Source organism: Equus quagga, chromosome 11 (genome assembly GCF_021613505.1).
Source record: "Equus quagga isolate Etosha38 chromosome 11, UCLA_HA_Equagga_1.0, whole genome shotgun sequence".
Classification (NCBI taxonomy): Eukaryota; Metazoa; Chordata; class Mammalia; order Perissodactyla; family Equidae; genus Equus; species Equus quagga.
The window spans coordinates 50,508,555-50,530,005 of record NC_060277.1 but is presented as its reverse complement, the minus strand read 5'-3'; the positions used below and the strand labels follow the sequence as shown (position 1 = coordinate 50,530,005).

General features: G+C 33.4%; 1 protein-coding gene across 4 annotated transcripts in view; it reads right to left on the bottom strand.

The window, feature by feature from the left end:
• Positions 1 to 21,451, bottom strand: part of PHIP (pleckstrin homology domain interacting protein) — a 130,952-nt gene that overhangs the window by 22,655 nt on the left and 86,846 nt on the right. For all 4 annotated transcript variants that reach the window (XM_046674974.1, XM_046674977.1, XM_046674975.1 and 1 more), the window contains exons 20-29: positions 20,055 to 20,286; positions 15,038 to 15,157; positions 13,220 to 13,327; positions 12,519 to 12,643; positions 12,306 to 12,388; positions 9,017 to 9,128; positions 8,770 to 8,831; positions 6,190 to 6,345; positions 4,765 to 4,885; positions 1,915 to 2,040 (exon numbers count right to left, since the gene is read on the bottom strand). In XM_046674974.1, coding sequence (XP_046530930.1) covers positions 1,915 to 2,040; positions 4,765 to 4,885; positions 6,190 to 6,345; positions 8,770 to 8,831; positions 9,017 to 9,128; positions 12,306 to 12,388; positions 12,519 to 12,643; positions 13,220 to 13,327; positions 15,038 to 15,157; positions 20,055 to 20,286 — 1,245 coding nt within the window. The remainder of the gene's footprint in view (positions 1 to 1,914; positions 2,041 to 4,764; positions 4,886 to 6,189; positions 6,346 to 8,769; positions 8,832 to 9,016; positions 9,129 to 12,305; positions 12,389 to 12,518; positions 12,644 to 13,219; positions 13,328 to 15,037; positions 15,158 to 20,054; positions 20,287 to 21,451) is intronic.

Genomic DNA, 21,451 nt, shown 5'->3' with positions numbered 1-21,451 from the left:
AAGTTCCCTAACAACTCTTCACTGTTCTACCTCATGCCACTCCTTATACCTAGAATGGATATCCTTTCATCTAACTTTGCCTACATCTATCAATACCTACCTTAGCCGTAACATCTTAACATACTTCTCCCCTGTACCCGAAACCCAACTCTCTCAGCTAGAAGGGGCCCTATCCTTCATCTAAACTTTCATACAAACTCTCTTGTTACTTTTTCCTTACATTATTCTTTATCCTCCTACAAAATTGTAGTAAGAGGATAAATATACATTTCTATCTCCAAGTATCTATTACATCACTTTGTACGTATCTATTGCTAGAAATTTGGCCAAAAAATGCAACTAAAAAGTAAAATAATCAAAATTTCAAGACATACCTAACATCTTGAAAATTAGCTAAAAAGGGTTTTAACAAACTTCATATACCTCTAAAAAATGCCAGAAACTTATTTTTAGATAGATACAATATACATGCTTTAAATATTATATTAATCTGTCCTTATAAGGCATTTCAAAACAACTATTTGAAAGAAATACAACTTCATTGACTACTCCATATATAATTATTTCATCTAAATTATTTCACTAAAATATGAATTAACTATATCACGTGGTTCTATTGATTCATATCTCTTTGGAAAAACGGATGCACATACATATACATATAATACTTGTAAAATTACAGACCAAAAACATTATAGTTAAAATATTATAAGGTATTGTAACCAAGTTATATAAACTCTTCCGAGGATAATGAATTCCTGATTATCAATTTTACTGAAAAGCAGCAAAGCATAGCAATAATAGACCCCAAACCATTTGGAAGGTGACAGATTTCTTTAGAGAATAAAGTAGAGGAAAGGCATAAAGTTTATCTTACTAATTTTCTTCGGTGTTTTCTTATATTCACATTACCTACATTCCTTAGCAAAGAAAGAACAGAAAACAACTAATACCGGGAAAAGGGACCCTACGATTATGCTGAGTAATGAGAATGAAGCTGGAGATGTTTAAAACATACAAACAAAAGCCTCAATAACTACTTCATGTAAAAACGAAAGCTGGTAGTGCCTAAATGTTTAAACTTAAATTACAAAATACATTATCTCCTCTTAACCAGAAAAAGTTATTCATATAAATAACCTTAATATGAACTCAGAGCAACATCCTATACAAAAACATACAACTCATTCCTTTAGCTTCAATTTAGAAGGCTCAATTCATTCTATGGCTACACAAAATCCGTAAGACAAGGAGGTCAAGGTGTGGCGGCTGCCTTGCGAAGTGTAGTTACCACTCTCGGGATGGGATCAAAGACAAGGAATCAACTCGACTCTGAAGGAGAATCTTGAAAGTTAAATGTAGTTTCCTGCTAAGCTACTATAATGTATGTGTTCATAAGCTTGACAAGGGCAATATAATGTTAAGATGAAAAATTCTCAAATCAGATGGCAGAGATTTATTGTGAAAACTAAAAAAGTTAGCCTCAAAAAGACTCAGTTTCCTTAACTGTAAATTCCAGATAATGATCTCTCCCACCCATAAGATTATTATTTGGCTTAGAAGAACTATTTCAGGTAAAGCATTACATGTTCAATAAATACTATTATTATTACTATTATTGTTGTTGTTGTCCAACATTTGGATTTAGATAAGGATCCTTTTTTTTTATGTTAACTGTAGAACACAACTGTAACACAACTTTTAGGATTTCACACTATTAGCCAATGAACTACATGTTACTTCTTTAGACATAGACATTATATGCTTCCTACTTTGAGTGGAACTATGTTTACAGCACAGCGCGTGACATTATGTATATAAAAATTCACTTTATTTTACAGTTTGACATTGTACATTTTAAAATACTGCCATTAATTATTACAGTAATCATACTTATATGGAAAAATAACTCACTTTATAAAATGTAGAAGAAGGTCAGTCACAAATTTAGCAGATTTCACAATAGGGCTTCCAGGCTCATTAAAGGTTCGTGTATTATGTTCTATATATCGAACTTCCCACATTAGGGAGGAAACCCGCCTTTAAACAAACAAAATACATAAGTCTTAACTTCATTATATTTAGAAATACGTGCACACAATTTAAAATCAAGACATTCTGACATTAATCGCAGTCTTAAATCAATTATAAAACATACACCTTAAAAAGTTACTTTCAAAAAAATATAACCTCATTTGTGTTAGGGACAAAAAACAGAGCAGCAACATTAATTATGTATTTACATAGAAAATATCTAGGTTAGATATACTAGACTACTAACATGCCTTCTTTTAGGGAGAGACTGTCTATAGGGGGAGTAGCAGGACAAAAGAAACAGGAATTTTTAGTTTTTGGTTTATATATTTCTGTCATGTATGGTGTCATTTTTTGGTAATAAGCATATCTGACTTTTCTATAAAAAAAGAAACAATTTTAATCTAACTATTATCTAACTAGGAATCAAATGACATGTAAAAACGAAAAGCTAACTGATAACCTACTTATGAGATATAAAAATACAAAAACATGGTGAACATGTTAGTTTGCCAAGAAACCTAACTAAACGAAAATTAGTTTGTGAACACTGAATTGACAATACTATAAACTTTGGTGTTTTCTTTTATTTCTGAAAGTAAAGAAAAATCCAAAGATGATTCGTAGAATATCATCTGATATGTGGTCTCACTTAAAATAAGGAAGAAAACACTCAGAAAATCTGAGGTGTGAACAGAAATAAAATTATATGGACTTAAAAAAATATTATATCTAATTGTGGCTACAGAAGCAGCAAGAAAAGCCTTTATGCATTTCACATAGTATTCACAAGACTCATTCTAATATAGAATTACAAAGCTGTGTGTATAGTAAGGCATTAGATTAACACCAGCAGGGCAAACTGATAGTAGTAGTTTAACAAGACACTGAACTAGAAGTTTCAGAGAGGAAAACCATAAATTGTAAGAAGTCTGAAGCCAATGAGTAAAAGAGAAGCAAAAAAGCTTGAAACAGTGAAATAACACATGAAAGTATCATTGTATTAAATAAGAACATAACTCGGGTCTATATATTATAGGTTGAAAAACAGGCACTTCCTAATTTACATAAGGATTGTGTTCCAAAAACTTTTTTCCTAAATTCGTTACTAAGCTAGGCTAATGCAAAAAAGCCTATTTAAGTTGTGATGTACCTTGAAATATAGTAAACCTTAGCAAGTATCATATCGAGCAGTATTTCTAGAGAAAGTATATTTACAATAATAGTGGAAGATGCTGTAAGCTTGTATTTCTAGCTGTAGTCCAACTACTAGTGTACAGAACAACTCTTTCTCTCCCTGCTATCCTCACATGTCTTACTCAATCTCTGAAGCACTAGGTGTAACTCCTAAGGTTTAGCAATTTAGGCGTCTAGGGAGAAAGATCGAGATAAGAATTTCCTCTCCATTTTCTCTCAAACTTCTAACATGTGGTGTTGAAAAAAGGTTTAAAGAAGTGTGCTTCAAGGGTACCACGGTTGGAGGCATATATCATAGGTGATTTCCTTATCTCTATGCTTTTGACAAACATCAATGAAGCAACAGCAGAAACACCTCAAGAAATCAGAAAAATCTTCACAACTTGAAGTCTAATATCTTAGTTTTCTTTATTCCAGTGGTTCTGAATCAGGGTTGCTTCTGCCCTGCAGGAGACATTTGGCCTAATTGTCTGGAGACAATTTGGTTTTTACAACTAGGGGCTGCTATTGGCACCTAAAGGGTAGAAGCACAAGACAGTCCCTCATATTGAAGAATTTTCTAGTCCCAAATGTCAGTAAAGCTTTTGTTGAGAAACCCTGCTTTAGTCAGTAAGGAATGACAAATGGTGCTTTCAGTGTCAGGTACACAAAAGTACCAAATTAGAACTATAATTTAAGTAATAAAAAGAACCAAAGGCACATTTTATATAGAAAAATACGAATACAAAATATGAGTAAAAATTTCCATAAGTTAAAATGACTAACAATGTAAAAAACTGCAGTAACATAAAACTGGTCACAAAAGAAAGTTCCCATGCAGTATTATTTAAATTGAAATATTGTTGGCCTGCTAAACAAGTCACATTAGAAAAATGAAAACTGGAAGTATGATTTCATTATGTAAAAACTATAGAGTTAAACTTAGTTTTTTGACAAGAGATTTTAGGCAATAAACCTACCAAGCCCATCCAAGATTAGAACTCAATGTTTATCAAAATTGTTAACTGGAAAAAGAAGCAAATTACTTGAAATTATATCTATTTTTTATAACTCTGGTTATATTCCAAGCTAAGCTACAACGATGAAAAATATTCTGAATTTTCCTAATTTCATTTTTCATAAGTATTTATAAGGTGAACATAAGCAAAATAAAAAAATACACAAGTTTTTATATTATTCTAAGAAAAATCCAAGAAAAAACAAGTATTTCAATATGATATCCAGGAGAAAATGAAATACTTAGGCTTGCTTTATAAAATACAGTATGATGACAGTGAGCAGTGACGCAGATTAGCAACTAGGAAAAACTATCTAGGAATCATATTCCAGGTGTAGTCCATAGACCAGCAGCATCAGCATCTTTGGGAACTTGTTAGAAATGCACAATCTCAGGTCCTACTCTAACCCTATTGAATCAGATTCTGCATTTTAACAAAATCTCCAGGTGATCTGCATACACATTAAAGTTTGAGAAACACTGCTATAGATTGCTAAGTGGGTGAAAGGATCGTAGCTACAGCAAATACTTCTAACCTGTAAAACCTGTTTTCCAGTCTTTGTTTAATTGTACTTAAATCCGTCGGATACGCCACTACAGTGCAATACATGGGATAGGCCTGCAGATCCACAGGGGCCACAAATGCTGAAGCAATATCTAAAATAGATAAAACAAGTAAGTTTATAAATTTATTCTTGTATTGCTAAAAGTACTTCATGGACAATGCGGTTTGAATTAAGACAAGATCTGAATCACACAACCATTAGTCTGATGCTGTCTTTTCACAGAAAATGCAGAGAGTTTAGCTAACCTAACAGAGTCTCACTTTTTATTATGTCTACATTTACACTGCATAATCTAGGGATATCTGTTATTCATAGATTCCTTAGAAGAAAAGCGGTCACAGATAATATATAAATCTGACCTATTAAGAACATACACATACATTTCAATAATTAAAACTTGGCTATTTCTGAATCTGCATGTTTTTGACAGTTATTCTGTCAGTAACACTCTAATACACTGCATTGAAATGTAACTTTTCACTTTCTTAAAACTTATCACCTTCTCTCATCTTCACAACATAATTATGTGAAATATCAGGCAAGCAGAGAGGAGGAAACAGATCCAGAAGTCTCTGACTCAATGTCACTGACCCAATGGCACACAGTAAACTGATAAAACTCTAGAACCTAATTAAGATCACTCCTCATTTTTTCGCTCATTCACATACAATATAAGACAACTTCATTTCCTACAATGTTACCCAAAATTGTTTAAGATAGTATTTGAGACAATGTTTATACAGTGCTGACATTTTCTAAGACTTCAGATGAAAATATTACCCAATATATGTCTCTAGTGTCTTCAGCTCTTCTTATTCATCTTAATTTCTCCCTAGACTCTTTGAAACTGATTCCTTATTGATAGAGTGGGTTGCTACAAACCACACTAGTTTAGAATTATTTTGGAATCCCACAGTTCAAATAATCAAGTTTTGTGGTCACTGCTTTCTTTTCCCAGTGAGGCAAAGTAGTTTATGTACCTTCTCCCCTCCCCTTACAAATAAATATTCTCTTGAGTATAGGTACCGAAACTTAAAGAGGAAACTGGTGCAACTATCCATATAATTGTGATTCAGCCTTCTGCTCCCCCCTCCCAATTCACTGTCAGCCTCAATAGGTCAAGAGTTTTGAAATTAGGTTCTGGAGGATTCCGATTTTTCAGAGGTAGCCCTGGCACTTCTGAGGGCCCTCACTCTGAAATTCGGCTAGAGGAACCTCACTCATAACTGTTTTAGATATTTACGTCCTGCATAAGATCTCAAAAAAAAAAAAAAAAATTGAAAACCACCAGCTTATGATATTGTGAAAAAAAATTTTGTTTGAATAAGAGTATTTTTCCTTTCCTTTGCTTTCTGCCAGCTTTTTCTATATTCACGTGTTACTATTATTATTTACCTAGTGTCATCAACTGGTTTATTCCTGCAACAATTCTTTCACATTCTTCATCCCTGGGATTGGAACCCCATTCTCCATCAAGAGGTTTATAGATCAATGATCTACATTCAACATCAGTTAAAGGAACACTGGTACCTAGTTCTTCAGGAAACACAGCTGAAATACGCAGAAATAAAAGCAAATTTAGTGAAAATATGTGGTAATTTACTAACACTTAGGTTACCTTTAGAAATTAGAGTTGATATTGTCATAAAACTGAAGTATAATTTTGTAAAGATTTGGTAAGTATATTATTTTCATTAAAGAAAAGTATGTTGCAAGGATCAATAAAATTTAAATTATTTTTTAAAACATTAATTTTATAAATAATTCTTTGGATAAGCATATAATTACTTCTCCAAATATATCTGACAACTTCATTTATTATCAGTTAGAGATGAAAGCAAATGTATTTCTACAAAATGATACAAACGTAAAAGTTTTCTGAATCATTTCATTATATAATCTCCATATTTACTTTGATAAAACATACACAAAGTGAAATTGAACTAATGTGGTATTTCTCAGGAATACTTCAACAGAAGCCTTAATTTCTCTATATGTAGAAACAGAGGGAATTATGAATACTGACAGACGATTCTTATGCTTGTTGCTCTAAAATGATGAAGGTAGGCTTTCTGAATGCCTGAATCTTTAACTGAATCTTTAAGAAACTCATTCGAGAGTGGTGGTGACATAAAATCTACAAATCTGCCAAGTAATTTTTTCTTTGAACTAGATTTCATCAGAGAAACATTAGGAAATATGCTACTATTTGTGTACAAAATTCCTCTTCCTCACAAAACATAACTCTATGGGTGCATATGTATGTGTATTCAAATAGGAAAAAAACAACAAAAATCATCCCCTCCACACACAGATATATTTAGGCAGGAAACAAATAGTATTTTAATGCCACTAACTCATTTTAAGCAATACCCCAGGCATTTCAACACCGATTAGCTTCAATTCTCTCATATTCACAATAGTCCAACGTGACTTCAAACTCAAACTTTCACAAAGGAGAGAATAAAACCAGAAGCTAAGCCAGGGTTACAAATTAAGATATTTTATAGTTTTACACACCTCTAATTTAGCAGTGAGATGAAAAATACATTGTTAGTATTAAATTTTCAAAGCAATAATTTCTAGAAAGAACTAGTCTTGAATAATATGAAGATGACCATTTTCTCATTTCTAAGGTTTACCAGATTTGGTTTACTCTTTCCAAGTTATCTTTTCTCTGACTTTTTAGAACACAATAACTAGCGAACTCCTCCAATTATAAAGATTATTTCTACTGTGTCACAAGTCAGATTTTTTCCTTTAAAAAATTTTTATTCTTATCTGATAGTAAAACATACTATTAGAAAAAATCAAACAATAGAGACTAACGTAAAAGATAATTTGTGGAAGTCCTCATATTCCCACTCTTTATAAATAATCATTATTAATGATCTGGAATATAAATCCTTTCAAACCTTTTTATACATATACTATTATGTTTTGTATTTTTTTTAAACTGGAACAAAAATGGCCAATGAGGTAGAAAGAAAATGCAATCTCGGGGACCAGGCCGGTGGCACAGGAGTTAAGTTTGCACATTCCCACTTTGGCGGCCCAGGGTTAGCAGGTTCAGATTCTGGGTCCAGACCTATGGACGGCTTGTCGAGCCATGCTGTGGCAAGTGTCCCACATATAAAGTAGAGGAAGATGGGCACGGACATTAGCTCAGGGCCAGTCTTCCTCAGCAAAAAGAGGAGGATTGGCAGCAGATGTTAGCTCAGGGCTAATCTTTCTTAAAGCCAAAAAAAAAAAAGAAAAGAAAAGAAAAAGAAAATGCAATTTCCAGGTTTCAGCCACACTGGTCTTTTCTCAGTTCCAGAAAGATGTCATACTCACTACCTAAGACTAACTCTTAAATCCTAAGGCAATGTGCCAGGCCATATCCAAGATGACAGTTATTATTATTATTAATCATAACTACTTACTCATTGAACCCTTACATGTGTCAGGCTCTATAATAAGCACTTTACACATATGTCATTTAATCTTCACGGCAGCCCTGCAAGGAAGGTATTCATTTACACAATTTCAAAGGCTGAGTCCTAAGAATCTGGAGTTTTGAGATTTTAAGGAACTTGCCAAGATGACTTACAAAATGCAGAGCTAGGATATGAATCCATGTCTCACTCAAAAGCCTGAACTTTTAATATTGTTATACTCTAAGTATTCTGCTGGAGTTAAAAAGAAATCTTTGCTCCCAAGTGCTCACCTTCTAGGAGTGAATAATAATTAGCAAAACATTTTCATATTTTGCTGTAATTAATTAAAATTAATTTCAATCTTCCCTCGTAGACTGTAAGTTCCAAGTGGGCAAGGATTATTGCCACAATAGGTTTGCAATAAATATTTGCTGAGTGAAGATTTTCTATTTGATCTTTACAACAACCCTATGCGGTACCAAGTTAGCAAATCAGATTCCTTATTTAAGAAATTAATTCCATAACGCAGACACAAAGAGCCTTAACATACACTTACCATTATTCGGTATAAGTTCCATATCCCAAGGACTCATCTTTTCTGTATCTCCATTGTCCCAACTTAAAGGAAGGAAAATCCTTACATTAAAAAATCTAAATACTGTATTCCAATTTTTATAAAATCACATTATAAAAACAATTGCTTCAGTGTTTAAAAGACGTTATCTTTTATCATTTTATTAATAGACAGGGAAAATATTCAAAGCAAGTCAGGCTGAATTAAAATACAACAAATATTTTCTTACCAAACATTATAGCACTGAAACAAACTATCAGGGTACTCAGGTTGGAGAGGTTCCTGGCTTTCAATCGTTCCAAACCACCAGGCATCATCTATGACTGATCTGAAACGGTCACCTGGACAAGAAGAGAAGCCATCTCGTTACTCTGAAATGTACTACCGCTGCTGTTCCTTTTTTCCAAAGTATTCCTTTAAGATACTTAAGATATATAGGAAGTCACCTACACACTCCCAAATAAACTAAGTAAATAAATAAAATCAGCAATACTGAGCAAAAAATAGTTATTTAAGAAGCACACCTGCACTGCCACTTACCAGTTTCTAATACCATTTCTTACATTTTAGGGTAAGGAGAAACACCCTCTTACCTTAAAATTTTTTACCAATCTAGCACTCCAAATTCATCAGTAGGACTATGCCCGAACTTTTCATTCAGATAAAAATACAGTTTAGATAATTTCTGCTCAACAAATATTTATAGTCTATCTTTAATTTCTTATTTTCTGGAGGCAAGTTCTTCCAAACAACAATCAAGAAACCAGCCTAAAAACAAGAGAAACAAAAAAAATCCAACCTGCCTTCCTTTGTCTCAATCACCCGTAAATTACAACACTCATATATACACTCATTTTCCCTTTCCTATAAAAATTAAAAAAAGGGAAACAACTAATGTTTGTAAAATAGACAGCACTCCTTGCATCCCTTTCCTTATCTCATTGTGTCCAGCTATTATCATCATTACTGAAACCGCTTTCCTCAAAGACCCTAATAAGCTATCTTCTCAGCCTTCCTGTGTCCTATCAATCTGTAAACCACCCTCTTCCTTTTGCCACACATTCCCCTTCCTTGGCTTTCAAGGTACTCAGTGATTCTTCTCCTGGTGAGCATGGGTTAGGGTCTCAAAGACTTGAGTCCAAATAACTTATCTGTGTGATTTTGAACAAATTAACCAGTTATTTTAGAGCTCATCTGAATCAGTTTCATTTTCAAACTCATAAAAAGTATTTGTTAATGCTTATGAAGACCTACAGCATAAAATGAATTAAAAATTTAAAAAACAAGATAAAAGAAATTTAATGATAAGAGAGAAAGCTGGAGTCAGGAGTAAGTTAACAGAACACAGCTGCATGCTGTTGCATTGCACAGATAAACTTTGAGGGGGTGTGCACTGGGACCCAAATGCAGATTCCAGTATTCTAACAGCCAGTGTTGAGGCAGACATGATCTATTACTAGATTGAGTCTCTAATGCTCCTCAGACACATATTAGTGATACTGAGCTTAGTGAAAGCTACTATATAATTTAATAAACAGCGTCCTTGACACCACCACAACCTTATAGTAAACACCATGATGAGTTTCCTAGAGCTATTTCTTGTGATCCTACATAGACTGATGATATCATGCTGAAGAGGAAGAACTGGATCATGTGTGCCTAATCACAATGAACAATACTGTATAATGCTAACAATGAAGTTAAGCAAGGAACACACTGCACCATTCAGAGTAAGCCTTAAACATTTCTAAATATTTAAGACAGGCTCAAGTAATTACTATTGATGTAATTTTAAATGAGAGTTGGTACGCAGATGCATATATCTTCAGAAATAAAAGGCCAAATAGTAGTATTAACTTTAGAAGAAATACTAATCTATAAATTTAGGGGGAAAAAACCTATAAGATCAAAATGAGAAAATTCTGATGTACATCCATCTGAAATATTTCTTTGATTTGTCCATTGTTTGCCATATTTCTTTGCTTAGGTTGTTATCAGCTCATTTCTGGAATATTTCTGGACTCTGACTGCTAATATTTGTCCTGCAATTTATTGGCAGATGCACGTCCTTAAAAAGACAAAATTTCTCTTGTCAAGTAACACATGCAAATAATTAAAAAAAAAAAATCAAACAGCATACCAAAGGCTTATAACCAAAAACTTAACTTTTTACACTTTTCTAAATACTGACTAGATTGCTATTTCTTCACTCATCAATTTCAGACATTAAATATTGACCTCTCTCCACATACGTGTATGTAATCCACATTCAGTTTTTATCAGAACGATGTAAATGTTGTTTGCTACTGCGCCAAACAGCATACAACTCCTTCCTTGCATAACTGCTTCATTGTTTTTATGATTGTCTTTCTCTGAATGTACAATTAAGTCTTCCCACATTCTCTAACAGCTCAAACTATAAAACACTCTTCCATATAATTTCCTACAAAGTCAAACACATTAGATAATTTATCAGTTCCATTTTTTTTCCCTGAAGACTTCACTCTTGGAGGACAACGTCTTCTGGACTGGTTGTTTTATAGACTTGCTAGACAGATGCTATCCTGTGACTTGTGTTGACTGTTACCTGGGAATTCCCTTCAGCTCTTTCCTGTTCTGGACTTCCTCTTTCCTGGGGGGTTTCATGTCTTTCTGGGTTTACTTACTTATTTGATGGAACACATCTTTCAAAGCTTCCAGAGAAATGGTACATGGGATGTAAATTTTTAAAAATAATTCCTATATCCCTAATTACAATAACCTGCATTTCCCTAATTTTTCTTTTTAGAGCACACATGTAAATTTCTAAGTTTATCAGGACCAAACAAGAAAAGACAAATCACCATGCCAACGCCTTCCAAGGGCACTGGAGGAAGGATGGACTGGCATATCAACTGATCTGCTTTTTCAAACCAAATATGCCATATTATGTACCACACCCCACTCCAATATGACAAAGAGTGACCCTATTTGAAATTTTTACAAGAAATAGTCTAATGAATAGTGTATCTATCTGTACATAAATTAATGCATCTTAAACACATGGAAACTTTTAAGGATTTTAAAGTTTCTTTGAGCCTTGATTACAATAATAATTTTGAAGATTATAATAGAGTTAACCAATGAAAGAAAAATGTCAGTTTAGCTTTAGTCCTAGTCCAAATTATGAAACATTTTGAACTGGAAGACTCCTTTTGCTTCAAGTTTGAATTATTAATGTTTTCAACAAGTACAACAGCTAAAGGAATAGCTATAGACAATCTTATAACACATAGTTACCAAATTATAAGAGAGAAAATGTTTACAATTTCAGCATCAACTAGATTAAAAGTATTTTCATTCTTTGAAAAAACTTTAAAAAACATCTGACAGAGTGTCTTACTTTGCTATTCACATTCCCACAAACAGCAACAAGATTTCTCTGATTTTTTCTAAATTATGAATAATAGTAAATCATTTATTAGACAAAAAAAAAAAAACACAAAAAAACACCTATGGCTTCTAAATAAATTACCCACCTATATTCCACCGCCTATATTTCGCGTCGTCAAATTGTTGTCTCAAGACTAGGAAATCTATAACGTCAGGCATATCATGGTATCTAATTATAAACAGAAACAAACTGATTAGGTCACATACCTAAAAATATCTAAAAGATGTTCATATTTATCTGAATCTTCAATAACAATCTACAATACTAAGAAACCACTGCCTCTTTCAACAGTCCTTACTTCATGGTAAATGATCCACCAGTCAGTTTCCCAGTATCGGGATCTAGAAAAGCAAGCTTAAGGCAGCAAAGAGTAGGCAATCCTACTTCATACTTTATTCCAACTATTTTCATCAGTTCTTGTTCCTGAGAAAGATAAAGAAAATAAACCATCTTCACAAAACAAATCACAGGATAAACTACTAAACATAATCCAGAAAACATTTCTGCACTTCAACCTTGATCTAGGTAGTGGTTACTGTGCGTGTATATGTAAAAATTCATTGAGCTACGTACTTAAGATCTGTGTACTTTACAGTATACAAGTTACATCTCAATAAAAAAGGGGAAAAAAGGGAAAACTTCATCGAAATAAGAGTTTCCAACACAGTTCCAAAGACCTCTAAATAATTTTGAACTATTGCTGATAAATCCAGAAATAGTTACCAAAGTTACAAATGTGAAGTTTACCTTAGACATAGGTGTTGTCTAATTTTCACTATAATTACATTTTGTACCCAACTTATAAGCTACCAAAGTATATAAATTCAGTCAAGCTTGTGTTTCTTTGAAAATTAAACATCACCTACTCCCCAGGATTGAGCCAATTAAAAAAGGTGATCTTCATGATACAGTTTCTTATACTGAAAATACTAACACTCAGTACAGTTTTCTCCATAATCCATAATTGTATCTTTTTGGACTATCAAATAAATACCATACCCGTAGTTCCATTTTATGCCATGGCTGTTTTTTGGGATTGATACTATAAATTTTATTTTTCCGGGCCATTTCAACATATGCTTCATGTCCTTGTCGGAAATAATAAACCTAAAAAGTAAAGTCACAATTTAAAACTTGAATGTGTTTCCTTTAACCCCAGACACAAGGTATTGGCTAAAACTGCACAGAGAGAATTTCACGTCCTTTGAACTAGAAAGAATTCTATTTTGATTTTTTTTTTTCCTTCTTTTCCTCAAGTTGACCTACCATCACTTAATTATAACCAAAGTGTTCTAAATAACAATACTTTGGTTATATATACTAAGAAATTAAGATGAGCAATTTTTTTTTGGTTTTTTGCTTTCATCATTTTATTTTTAGATTCAAAATAAGTTAATTTATGTTGCGTAATAAAGTAAGTTGTAACTAGGGGACAAGATTAATTTACTATTAACTTGTGTACCAAGTGATCTGTATATATGCAGAAAACTTTAAAATGAAAAATGTATTTCACATATACTTTATCTAATAAGGGCAGCAAGGTGTATATTTACCCTCCTTTTATGAAGATCAAATGAAAATGACTCCTGACTACCATCCTGCAGAACTAGCATTTGAAACACAGCAGTCTGACATCAAGTGTTTTTCTCACCACTAAAAAATCGTAGAGCTTGTTAAAAAATGCTATAAAAATTTTTAAAAATATTAAGTCCTTAGTAAGATTTTAAGATATCCATTATTCTACATATTTTCATTCTATTCATTAATATCATTATTGCTCCAGTTGTCTGGAACTTCATATGAAGGAATTGTGAATAATGACATCCCTATTTAAGCACCAACAATTAGAGACAACATAAACATTTTGAAAGGAAATTATTCAACCAGCAATTACACACTTTCTAGCCATCTTTTAATAACATATTGAATATAATTTAACCAAGCATCTTCTTGATGCTGCAGGATCTGTCGTACTAAAGTACAGTAATGGGGTAATGTTCTGTGCTCTTTAAGTTTTCTTAGGCAAACAGGGTCTCTAAACGAATTATTTTAGATGGTTCTTTAGAGCTACTCTTGCATTAAAAAATTTTTGTTCTTTTTTTTACAGTCAACTGCCACTTTCTACTGCTAATTAGTGAACTTTGTTAAAGAACACTCTATTTTAATTTCTAATTTATCACTGCTAATCTACTGGATACCAGATAATGCTGCCTCTTAACACTTATGCATAAAAGAAGACATAAACCACTGAGTGGGAAATTTTGATCTAAGATCTTACATGTTTCACTTCAAATTCGTACGTCAAAAATGATGACCAATCACCTTTTCTTAAAAATGAAATAATATTCTTTATTCTAAGGTAACAGATTTTTTTTAAAGATCTAAGAAATAAATTATGAACACTGTAGGTACTTAAATGAAACACTTTTATGAAATAAAATTAAATGAAAATAAAATGCTGAATTTTGTTTTTCCTTTAATCAGTTACATACTTAAAGCCTTAGGCTAAGAAAGCTTAATATATTTTAATTTAGAAAGGAAAAGAAAACCAGCAATAAAATCCTATTAAAAATCAGATACTCGTTTTTAAAATGCCAACAAAATTTCTGTTCTCTTGCAGTATTTACAATAGCCTCAAAAAAGATCATTAGAGCTTTCCTCCCAATTATACTTTTTCCATTCATACCTACAAACATCTAAAATGAGATACTTCCATGAAACCGCTGAAATTTTCTAGAGTTCTGTATCAATAGCCATAGAAAATCTTTAAAGTTACTTGAAAGAAACAAAAAAAAGTTTTTAAAAATGTAAAAGTACCTCATCACCCATCTGTGGCACAAATGGACATCTTCGGGGAATAGTATCTGTAATCCATGTTGAAGGTAACCATTCTTCTAATGTCAAACCATTTTCCGTTAGTTCTCCTACAGCCAATCTCTAAGAGTTTAGAACATTATAAAGTACTATTATCATAAAAACTCCTATCAATCTGCTCCTTAAAATAACTATAAGGGTAGTTAAATAAAAGGGAAAGGGGATCTTTGTACCAAAATGAATATTTTTAAGTATTAAAAAATATCTTATTCTAGGAAGATGGCAGGAGTGGCAGTGTAGTTATTCAAATGTTTATCCAAATCCTCCCATTCAAAAAGAACTAGATCAACCAAAATTCTACAGACTACATTCACAACAAAACTAGGTGACAAGATATTCCCACAAACCCCAAAGTATGAAGCTTCGTGTAGTCTCCCTTCCTCTCAAAATTCTATCAGTTTTATAAACATTCCATTTAATAAACCAAGGCATGTTTGAGGTCTTTTGTTTTTAAATCCTAGGCATAGTGTGTTATGAAGAACTAAATAAGACATTTTCATATGGGCTGAGCAGTGCAGGATACAGAAGGCTGTTTACATGGGCTGGACACCAGACTCGCACATAGCCCAAGAATACTCCTTTCCCCTTTTTCAAGTAGCTATTTCACACTGTTGGTTCACAGCTTCTAACAAAAAAAATTTTTTTCCAAACAAAACCTTGTCAAGCCAGGTCCTTTACTTTTTAACTTTTGTGGATAAATATAAAACCAGGCCTCTGAGAAAGTTTTTATACTTTGCTGGTCACCCACAACTGGCCATCATGGTCTGGATGTTGTTACCTTACACTTAGGAAAAATGGATTTTCTAAGAGCCTTTGAAACCTAATATTATTTTATAAGTAGAGAAACTTCATGTAATTGACTAAGAATGTTTTGATTCAGTATTTGTACACTAAGACTTGTAAATTTTATTCTCTTGTGTTTTCAAAATAGAAGGTAGCTATCACTGTGAGTTAATACAGGTTCACTAAAAGAAGCAATGTCATAATGGACTATCAGACAACACTATTTGCAGCAGGTACTCCCATGGTTGCTATTCAATATTCATTTTCCTTTTCTTCCTTTTAACCACAACTTGCTGTTTCTCAGTCAAACATCAGGGGCACTCTCGCTTTGGAAAGTAACGGGGGGGGGGGGGTGCATTTATTATATGTGAGATGGGTCCAATGGAAATATTTAGTCAGAAGAGTGATAGGATCTGACTTTTATTTTAAAAGGATCACTCTGGATGCATCAGAGCAGGAATTTGCAAATTACGGCCCACAGTCCAAGTCCAGCCTACTGTCTGCTTTTATAAATCAAATTTTATTGGAACACAGCCACACACATTTGTTTATGTATTGTCTATGACTGCTTTCAGGCGACAACAGCAGAGCAGCTGGTCTTCTAGAGAAAAAGTTTGTCAATCACTGCTTTAGAGAACAGACCCTCGGGGGAAAAGTGCAGAAGCAGGAAGACGGACGGAAGGCTACTGCAGTAACACAAGTCAGAGTTCATGGTGGCTCACACTAGCGTGACAGAAGAAGTGGCAAAATGGTCAAGTGCTGAATATATTTAGAAGACAGAGCCATGATAACTCTCTGATGGACTGGATGTGGAACATGAGAGAAAAAGAGGGACTAAGGATAACACCTGGGTTTTGGTGTAAACCATTAAAAGAGCTGTCACTGCTAAGATGAGGAGGATTGGAAGGCAGCAGGTTAGAGAAGAAAGCTTAGAAAATCAATTTTGTAATTAGTTAGATCTGAGATGTCAAGTCAAATGATATCTACAGATATTTTGTCCAGTTACTGAGTAGTCATTGCTATTATGCAGAGTACATCACACAGAGTCAGAGATTTTATCAGTTTTATAATACTGAGGTTTTGAGTTCAAGTATTTGAAAAAGGTTTCCTTTGACTTAATAAAAAGAAAAAAGATAGAAAAACTCTGAAAATTGTTAATTCCAGACTTCATATGTATTATTACTTTCACCAGGCAAGTATTTCTCCACATAAGGAAAACACCTATGTCAACTGTGCCAGCTAACAATTCTTACATGAAGCCAGGTAACTTGGATATTAAATAGGAATGATCATATTTAAACTGTAGACTGTGGCATAGCCAAGAATCATTATGAGGACAAATCTTATTCCCCAATAATTCTTGGGGAACCTAGAATTTTTAATTAAAGTAGATTTCTATCACTTAGTACTTAAAATCACTTAAGGGATAAAATGCATTGAATTTCATTCAGTCCTCAAAATTTCCAGCCTCATGGGCTGGCCTGGTGGTGTAGTGGTTAAGTTGGCACACTCCACTTTGGTGGCCCTGGGTTCGGATCCTAGGTGCAGACCTAGCACCACTTGTCAAGCCATGCTGTGGCAGTGTCCCACATAAAACAGAAGAAGATTGATACAGATATCAGCTCAGTGACAATCTCCTCCAGCAAAAAGAGGAAGACTGGCAACAGATGTTGGCTCAGGGCCAATCTTCCTCAAAATTACAAAAGACAATTTGATTTTTTTTAATTTTGAAGAAATAGGTAATCGATTTCTTTCCTTTCTATCCATGGAAATTTTTCTAGGCCCATCTGAAGTCTCATTTCTTCTGGAAGACTTATCTGAAACTCTAAGATAAGATGACCCCATTTGATTTGTGAGTTATCATCTTTAAAATTAATCTGGCAATTAAACATATAGATGATGTGATAGTTGTTTTTCTGTTTTTTTCCTGAGGAAGATTTGCCCTGAGCTAACATCTATGCCAATCTTTCTCTATTTTATACATGGGTCACTGCCACAGCATGGACACCAACGATTGGTGTAGGTCCACATCCAGGAACTGAACCTGGGCTGCTGAAGTGGATTGCACCAAACTTAACCACTAGGCCACAGGGCCAGCCCTGTGATCATACTTTTTGGTGTGTGTGTGTATAATTGTTCTATTTTTATCTCAGGAGATTTAAGCAACTTGTTAGTCACACATTGTTTTGAGAATAAGAACTGAGTCTTACTCTTCTATTCATGCACTGTGTTGCTTTATAAATTCTAAGCACTTGATAAAAATTTATTAATTTTCCAGAGTTCCTGGAAGCATAAGGGATATATATGTCAGATACAATCTGAGATGACATTACTGAATCTCTGGAGAATTCTACTTTTTAACAAGCATTTTCTATATCTGCCTTACTGTTTTTTGCTTAATTAGTTCAAATAGAATTAACAACATGGAAAATATTTTCCTTTTTTCATATGTGGAATATATATCAATTACTCAATGATCCCTCTCTAGTTACTTTCCACCTCTACAATTCTACAATAAGAAGGGAAAAATTATTGTTTGAGATAACAAGAAGACTAAAGAATATGAACAATTTTTGTACTCTTAGATCCACTTGTAGGCTAATACCAACCCATATGAACAAAATCCAAATTAAAGAGAATAGCCCATAATATCCTAACCTTATGCTATTTAAAATCTATCCCACAGAAATTTCATGGCAGACAGATCCTGACACAATACTCAAACAAAACAATGCAATTAAAATATGCCAAATATTACCAGTGGATCCAAATGTGGCACTGCACAAAGGAGCACAAGGTATTAATTTGTCGTTTATCAAATCAAGGGGGACCAGGTGAAGTAAATGGCACTCTTGGGACAGAAGAATTATGTTCTCAGAGTGACACAACACTGCAAACCTCAAAAGTTCATCAAAACTTCTTAAGATGAAAAAAAAAATGTTTACCTTACTAGCCAGATTTACGGCTAAATCAGTTTTCTTTAACCAACTTGTCTACCACATAAAATAATGAATCAACCTACATTTATCATCACTAACAAAGCAGAAAAGAAAAGCTGTGGGCAAATGTATGGTATTTTCTTTGGTAAATCTTCCTCAAACAAGCAAAGGAGGTGACAAAAAGAACAGTAGGAAAAGCAAAGGAGGTGACAAAAAGAACAGCAGGAAAAGCAAAGGAGGTGACAGAAAGAACAGCAGGCTGTGGAATTCAAATTAAAGTAATTCATAATTATAAGGCTGAAACAATCAAGAGCTCAACTGATGAAGATACAATAAACACTTCAGAAGACATATTCTTAAAATTTTTCAAAGCTCTCTGGGAATAAAGATTTGACAGTCTCCCTAAATATTTAATTCTACAAATGACAATCTATATTTAATTCTACAACTGGCAGAAGTTTGGAAAAAAATCTTCCTTTTGTTTAATCAAATATGCTTCCCACTTACAGTCTTTTGGGAAACAGAAAACATATCCCTTGTATTTCATTTACTTTAGAGCAAAGGTTAAAAAGCTCTTATTGTTAAAGAATTCCAACTCCACAAGAGCTGACAGATCTTATTTCTATAACATTTCTCTCTTTCTCTAATCTGTCTCAAATTATCCACAGATGAGATATAGTAATCAAAACAGTACTGATGCAAGGATGGTCTAATTGTGGCGCACACACTCTGTGAATTAATAAAGGCCTGTTACAACAGAAGGTTCCAACTGTAGATTCATACGAGCCTTGTGGTCAACTATGCTAACTTTTGTCATTCTTATTCCAGGTGATGTTCCCCCTATGCTTTGTTTATTTTCAGCAATAACAATTAATAAGGATGGTTAAAAGGCAAGGGCAATTCAAAGACTAATAAACTATATGCTTTGTAGCATTATATATTTTTTACATACATAAATAAATAAATCCCACCGTATTGTCAAGAAAAATCTGTTCATAAGAGTAAATGCTCAATATTTAAAATATGAAAATTCTACAACTAAATACTCGCACACGCTAAACATTTAAAACTTCAGTAAACTAAATATATTTTGGTATTTATTCTCCTACCATGTACTTCTGAGATTTTTCTACTAATCCTTGCCGGTACACCTCAACAATGTTTATTATGTTCACAACTGCACTTTTAAAATGTGTGCTTTGTTTTCATAGAAAACATTATATTTAAAAAAAATCAACCTTTTGTTTTCTTTCTTTGGGCTTCTTTTTCTTTGGTGATATTGGTCCATCTTTTTCTTCATTCACTTTTTTCCTTTCTTTTTTAATCTGTTTTTGCTTCTGTTTTTCAGATTCTTCTTCTTCATCTGAACTGCTTTCTGCTTTCTTGGTTTTATACTTAGGAATTTTCTTTGGTGGCTGCAGGTTAATTCCTGCATCTGCTGTCCAGTCAGAATAATCACTGGAGTAGTCGCTAGAAGGAAAAAATGCATTTAAAAAATACACACACGATATATACTTCAAGACTTTGTTTTATGAAAAATGTAAAGAAAGATCATAAATAAAGAAGAATGACAGAATAGTATATACTAAACGAACTAAAAATACTTCCCTCTCAACTCATCTTCTAGTTTCTTAAACTTCTGTAGGCTTACCTTACTTAAATATCTCAAAAAAGAAATTAAGATAAGTAAGGCCATAGCTTTAATTGAAACAAATTTAAGGGCCTTCTATGATTTTAACAAAAATATTGATTTCTGAGAGCTACAAATGTTCAAAATATTGTGGGGCATACAAAAATGAGCAGAGGGTCACAGTCACCTTCCTCAAGTCGAGAGCAGAAAGATAGCTGGCCCCAGACAGCACAGGAGGTACCAAAATTGAGGAGGAGGTGGCAAAGGGGATTCCTTTTTTGAAGGGAGGTGGGAGCTCTTGACAGAGGGAACTCCCACAGAAGAGCACTGGTGCCCTCCTGGTAGCTGGATATTGAACTGGCAGGGTCAGAAGTGTTCCTGTCCAGTAGGAAGGTTGTGCTTTAAAATTTAGTTAGCCTCTCCATACACCTTAGGTATATCCTACGCTTCAGAGCATGCCATGATTCAGAAAAATACAGGCCTTGGTATTTTATGTATCACTACAATCATGTTTACCATTTCTTTTCAGTTTACTTTCAACAGACCTAAGTTTTACTGAACTAACATTGTTGTAAAATAAAGAATCCAGTTATTCTATTTTGTTTTAATTTTAGTACGAGAGAATATTACTTGATTTTGCACAGTTTTAAAAACATTACTGCCTTAAAGAAATCCAAATTATGTTAAAATCAATAATTTGTGTGCCTAGATTAAGCGATCTACGACCCCATTCCTCTAAAAACACTGCTGATAACTCTAACACTGAAAGGACAGATTTTTCTGGAGTTTTATTCCACTACCACCACCTCTTCCCCCGGCTCAAATGTCTTCTAGAGTAAAGGTATTCACCTATAGGCCCCCAAGAATAATCATGACAGATAAGAATCAAATAATTAAGTTGTTTTCCAGTATAATTTCATGACTTCATTTTAAAATTTAAAGTGATTTTAAAGAACGTAAATAAAAGACATTTTCAGACATTATTCTGGCTGCATGGAAATGCAT